This window comes from Nicotiana tomentosiformis, chromosome 10 (assembly GCF_000390325.3).
Source record: "Nicotiana tomentosiformis chromosome 10, ASM39032v3, whole genome shotgun sequence".
Taxonomy (NCBI): domain Eukaryota; kingdom Viridiplantae; phylum Streptophyta; class Magnoliopsida; order Solanales; family Solanaceae; genus Nicotiana; species Nicotiana tomentosiformis.
The window spans coordinates 20,374,576-20,381,335 of record NC_090821.1 but is presented as its reverse complement, the minus strand read 5'-3'; the positions used below and the strand labels follow the sequence as shown (position 1 = coordinate 20,381,335).

General features: G+C 41.6%; 1 protein-coding gene across 1 annotated transcript; it reads right to left on the bottom strand.

Moving 5' to 3' along the window:
• Positions 1-5,946: 5,946 nt before the first annotated feature.
• Positions 5,947-6,333, bottom strand: LOC138899849 (uncharacterized). The gene has a single exon (XM_070186546.1). It carries the CDS (start codon positions 6,331-6,333, stop codon positions 5,947-5,949), a length of 387 nt encoding a protein of 128 aa, XP_070042647.1.
• Positions 6,334-6,760: the final 427 nt, after the last annotated feature.

Below are 6,760 nucleotides of genomic sequence, written 5' to 3'. Positions count from 1 at the left end.
GGATATGGATATGTCTCACTTGAGATGGCTTAGCCGGTCGGGCCGAGACTGGACTCCGTGTAAAAACACGATGGCATTGTGAGTTGTGGCTTAGCACTAAAGATTATTAATCTAAAAATATGGAAAGATTGAATTGGGAACTACGTGATCCTTACTTGGTGTTTTCTTTGTATTTCTATGAAGTACTTATTGATTATTATGACTGCCTTCTCTTTGTTTCACTGTTCATTCTACTAAGATTAGTGTTTGCCATACATACTAGTACTATTCGACAGTACTAACGTCCCTTTTGATGGGGGCGCTACATCTTTGAATGGATGTAGGTGGTTCCATCGTAAATAGTGCCAATCGCAGATAGTGGTGCTCTCTTTCTCTCCTCACAGCAGTTTTGGTGAGCCCCATTTCTCCCAGGGGTCATGTAGTCTTTATTTGTATAAGTTTTCACATTTTGAGGTATACACGGGGCCTTGTTGCCGGCATTGTCATGTTGCTCTTTTGTATCATTAGAGGCTCCGTAGACGTTTTTGTGGGTCAGGTATGTATGTTGGGGCAGTCGTTGGATCGAGTTGTATTTTTGGAAACTTAACTATGGCATAATACATATAATGAAAAATGAACTAGCAACATTTATATATTTATATAACTGATCTCTCCCCTGTTTTACAAATGGTGACGCATTCCCTTTTTGGATCATGAATGAGTCGGGTAGGAGAGGTTTACTAGGCTTGCTCGACCAGGTTTACTCGGTTGAGCGTTGGTCGCGCTCCTCGAGGTTGGGGCATGACAGAGGAGCAACTATTTTCTATCCTTGTTAGATTAGTCTGGGAGTTGGGATTGCCTCCGTTAATGTGTTAAGGCGAAGTCTGTAAGTCGAGGAGGCCACCGTGAGGGACAAAAGTGTTAAGGAAATAAAATGTTCCCACTTAAGTGTATAGTCAAATGATTGTGGATCAAAAGGTACTTTCTTTGTGTTACGATTTAAATATGTGCGGTTCTTGTCCAGATGCTACTTGTGATAATGTAATGCATGTAATATTGAGATTAGTGATGTTGATATACATCGAGATGCTTTGTTGAGTTGGGGATGTATTGTTAGGAGTTGTTTTGGTGTTACTATAACAGGTGGATGGGTCCAGTTACAAGGGAGACTCTGGCGAAATTTTTGGAAATTTAGGAAGTTAGCCAAATTTTGAAACTACTGGTGTATGTGAACTAACAGTTGAGCCACATTGAATGCTAATGACGGAGTTTGACTCTCATTCGAGGACAAATGATCCTAAGCGGGGAAGAATGTAACACCCCGAAAAATTTTGAATTATTTAAGTGTAAAGCCCCGTAAAATTTCACAAATGAATTCAAGGTTTCTTGTGTGCCGGACGTTTTGGGTTGAACAATGCCCTGTGGAGTAAAGGGAAATTTTTGGTAGAGAAATGCATTTCTGCGGTCCATTATGCGACCAAAGAATCACTCTGCGGGCCGCATAATGGCCGTAAAATGAGGCAAGTATGGGCATGTTGGATGCCATTCTGCGATCGACTATGTGACCGCATAACTGTTCTGCGGTTCATTATGTGACCGCAGAATAGGTCTGCGGGCCGCATAGTGACCGCAAACCCAGGCAGATTTTTTCCAGTTCTGGAGGACAATTGTGAGGCCGATATGCGGACCGAATATCCATTATGTGGTCGCATATGCGACTGCATATCCTGTTCCGAAGCTTTATTTTTGGGTTTTTATAACCGACCCTACTTCGTTAAATAGACGCAATGGGCCATTTTTGAGCAAAAATCTAATGTTTTAGAGAGAAGTGAGAGTGTTTTAGAGGGAGAGAAAACCCTAGGCTAATTATACACCAAGTCCTGCTCAAATCTTGGAAGATTAACAAGGAAAGCCCACAAGGTCTTTATCCAAAAAGAAATATTCTACACCCTAACCCGCAATTTCGAATTTTGTCTAGAATTGGTCAATTAGTAAGATAATTTTTGGGCAATGGAGTTGTCCATCTTGCATGCATGTGTTATCAAAGGGTGTAAGAAGATTGTTGAGCTAAGAATGGTAGATAATGGGTTTGGGATGATGGAACCCACCATAAAAGAACCTTGAAACTTGAATGCACACATAGTGTTTGATAAAATGCTCAAATGAGCAAGAACCATGATCATTATCCTAATTTTGATTCAATTTGTTTCATTTTCAAAATAGATTGAAGTTGCTAAGATTTCCGAAATATTTTACAGTGTAAGGAAGCTCAATTGAGGTATGTTGGCTAAACTTTCTCTCTTAGAATCGAATTCGATAATGTTCCCGTAAGTTCAAGTATGGTTAGCTCAAGAGTTCTAATTTCTATATTTCGGGTTATCTCCTATAAACTTGACTATTCCGAATGAGCCTTATGTCGAAAGATATATGTTCAAATTATGGTTTGCGTATTAAAATGTTATGACTTTGAGTCGTGTTTTAAATGAAAACTAGTATACCAATTGGGTGAGAAAAACTCGATGTGCTTAAGACTCTAAATTGCTCATATGTGTACCTAAAGTCTTCATTGAAAATATCTTGTTATTGATAATCTATAAAGATGCTTGAAAATCAAATAAGTGAATTGGGCATATAGAGTGTGGACAACGTGCCAAGAATTTAAGTTATGATTATAGTTAGTAGTGCAAATTAAATGAGAGGATGCGATAGAGAATATGAAATGATCCTTGACTCAATTGTTTAAAAAATATTTTGAAAATAGAATTGCCTAAAAGCTTTTGTACTCAATTCATGCCCATAAGTGGCTGCTTTAACTAATGCTTTGCTTTATAAATATATCCAGTGTGATTCGAGTTCTTACATACTCGGGTGTTGAAATTGTATATTGTTATTTTTGGAAAAGAGTATTGCAATAATAAATGGTGTATTGATTGTTTATGATTTTGATGTGTGTTTCTATTGCTGGTCGGTATGCCCCATTCTTTGGGAAGAAACCTTTTGTGTTTAAAGTTTTCATTACTAATAAATTTGAGGTATATTATTGCTGAAATATTCTATATGTTGATATTTGATAGTGATCTTTGGAATTGAAAGAGGTAAAAGTGTGGAATATGAAATACGGCCATCGTGCCAGGAATAAAGAATCTGGTGAATGGCCAAATGAGCCAAGGAAATATTGTCGTTATGAATGACTGGAAATACTAATGAGAATTTATACAATGTGAAAGATGTTGAGGTGAGTACCATTGTATTTATGTTACCTCTGTGTGCAAATCAAATCAAAAATATTTTTGGGAGCATCATTACCAAAATCGAGGAAGGCTGGGTCATAAGGCCCACACCTGAAACTACACATGCCGGTGTAGGGTTGAATTGTGATTATTACCCTTATTTGGGATAAAATTGAAATATTGGAGAAATTGTGATATTATTCCCTTAATTGGGATGAAACTGGTAACTATTATGGATTGGAAAAGGCAACCACACGACATATGTGTGAAGTCGGCCTAGCTGATCGGGTGGAGATCGGACGCCATATTGTGCACATGGTGGTACTACCCTTGGTAACAAATTTCTTTCGCATCACTTGTCAAACCACATTGCTCGTAGGGAGATGGCCTAGCCGATCGGGCGTGATTGGACTCCGTGCTAACAAAGACGGTGCTATATCAGTGCTAATGATCTCCCAACCAAAATTGTATATGAAGTTCGTATGAAAATTATTATGTTTTAACTGGACATTTGGATATTGTTGATTGTGACTTGCTGTTTCTATGTGTTACCTTTTCTTATATGGGCATTCTATTTTGAAAGAGGACTTTTAGCTACACATACCAGTGCTATTCGACAGTACTAACGTCTCTTTTGTCGGGGGCGCTGCATCTTTAATGGATGCATGTGGTTCTACAGCAGGCGACATTGATCAGTGATAGCAGTACACTCTTTTCAACTGATTTGGTGAGCCCCACTTCATTTCGAGGTCATATATATTTTGTTTCTCATGTACTGTTTTTTGAGGTATAGCCGGGGCCTTATTTTCGGTATTTCCATATTACTCATCTATTGTACTTAAAGGCTCTGTAGACAGGTTGTGGGTTATGGTTGATGTTGGGAATTGAACTAGAAATGTTGGTATTTGGAAATCATGTTTTTCATTAATTCTATAAACTCGTAATATTTTGAAAATTATGAATGAAACTGCTAATTGGAATGAAAAGGAAGTTGTTAATAAAATCTTTTCACTGTTTGATTAATGGAGTACATATCCTCTTTATTCATGGATGAGTTTGGGTAGAAGGAAATCTAACAGGCTTGCTCGGCCGTGTTTTATCGGTTGAGCGCCGGTCGCGCTCCCCGAGTATGGGGCATAACATAAACTTTACCCATAATGCCACGAACTCAAATATATAATTTATCCTAAATTCCATGTCCAATTTCGCGGTAAAAATCCAAAATACCAATTTCTAAGTTTTCTACCAAAATCCTAAATTTCTACTAATTTCCATGTTTAAATCTATATATAAACCATGTAATTAACTCACAATATGCGGGAATTACTTACCTTGACATGGATGAGGAAAATCATCCCTCCAAGAGCTCCAAAAATCGCCCAACCAAATGAAAGTGTGAGAGAAATGGGCTATGTCTCGGATTAAAAGCACCCCACAGCCCAGCGACTTTCGCACCAGCGGACCATTAGCCGCACCTGCGGACAAATCCATCGCAGGTGCACTTCTCCCTAAGCCCAGGAAAATCCGCTTCTACGGACTGAATTTCGCTCATGCGCGACTGCTTATGCGGTTCGCCTTCGCTCCTACGCATTCGCACATGTGGAACCCTTCGCCTTATGCGATTCCAATCTTGTCCAGCTCCTTCGGCTTCTGCATGTGCGGAATGTTCGTCGCAGCTGCGCCCCTAGGTCCCTTCCACCAAAATTGCACCTGCGATGTCCCCTACGCACCTGCATGACCGCACCTGCGGGCACTTCCCACGCAAGTGCGATTGCACCAGATATCAGCTGCCTTAGCACTTCCTCCAAGTCCAAACTCGATCCGTTTGCAATCCGAATCGCACCCGGGGGCCCCGAGACCCCATCTAGCCATACCAACGTATCCCAAAACATGACACGAACTTAGTCGAAGCCTAAAATTATGCCAAACAATATCAAAACTAGGAATGGACAATCAAAACCTTTCTTTAAACTTTCAAACATTCAAACTTCGCCGAACGCGTCCGAATTACACTTAAACATCCAGGAATGGCACCAAATTTTGCGTGCAAGTCACAAATCATGATACAGACCTAATCCAAGGCTCAGAACTATAATCGGACATCGATAACACCAATGTCCACTTCAAACTAGACTTAGAAAATTCTAAAACCTTCAAAATGTCAACTCTCCATAATAAGCGTGAAAGTGCTCCCGGGCCACCCGATACTTGACCCGAACATACGCCCAAGTCCTAAATCATCATATAAACCTATTGGAACCTTTAAATCCCAATTTCGAGGTCGTTTACTCAAAAGTCAAACCTTGGTCAACTCTTCCAACTTAAAGCTTCCGAATAGAGAATTTTCCATCCGAATCAACTCCGAACTTCCCGAAATTTAATTTTGACCACACGTACAAGTCATAAAACATGCAGTAAAGCTACTCGAGGTCTCAAACTGCCGAACGAATTGCTATAGCTCAAAACAACCGGTCGGGTCATTACATTGGTTGTATCGTATCCCTACCCACACTATGGCGGGACGAACGACAATCCCTCTGAATATGACCCCTGATACCACACCCGTAGCATATGGGATGGTCCATGAAGCAGGCCCCAAAATTCATATTCCAACACCTAGGGCACGGGGGCCTCTGCTGCTGCTGGAATCTCTCTCCAGGCCGACCCTATTGGTAGGGTCCCCTATTGCCCTGACTGGGCCTGATGGCTGTGCATTAATCAAAGATTGAGCAAAGGACTAGGATGGTGATGATGACCCTCCCCTGAATGCTGACCTATCACCACCACCACCGGAAGAACCACCAAAGTTGCCTGTGGATCGGGCCTTATTGCTACCCTCTTGCTCTATTCTGTTCTTCAATTTATGGGTTTCCGTGGCTTGAGCAAACGCCACCACCTTCCCATAGTTCATATCGGAATTCAAGGCAGTTATAGCAGCCTCATTAATAACCAATGGGTTAAGGCCCTGCACAAACCAGCGCACTCTTGCCTCCATAGTGAGCAACATGTAAATGGCATACATGGACAGGCGTGCGAACCTCATATGGTACTCCCACACACTCATGCTACCCTGCTTCAGGCTCTCAAACTCCGCAGCAGGGGACACCTTAGTATCGGCAGGCATGAAATGGTCAATGAAGGCGTCGACAAACTCACTGCACCTCGCCGGAGGGCTCCCCTCCTCACGAGAGTCCTCCCACCATCTCAGTAGCACAAATAACTCGGAGGGTCTTGTGTATCTCATTAATAAAGTCCTGGGGGTCCTCCTCAGGATAAATACCTGTGAACACTAGAGGATCTAACTGAAGAAACCCGTTCACCCTAGAACTAGTGGAAGTAGGTGCAATATTCGATGTCTGGGCCTGGGAAGCCACTATCTGAGCCAACATCGATATGGCTCCCCCAAGATCCCCATCAGAAACACCAGGACTAGAAGCTGAGGCTGGAGGTAGAATAGCTGCACCCTCAGTAAGAGTAGGGATTGGTGCAATCGGAGTAGGAGTAGTAGAATTAGGCGGTGTAGTAGCTGGGGGAATATCCTCACCCCTCGG

Coding starts and splice junctions, on each gene's coding strand:
- LOC138899849 (XM_070186546.1), bottom strand. CDS start 6,333: ATGCCTGCCGATACTAAGGTGTCCCCTGCTGCGGAGTTTGAGAGCCTG.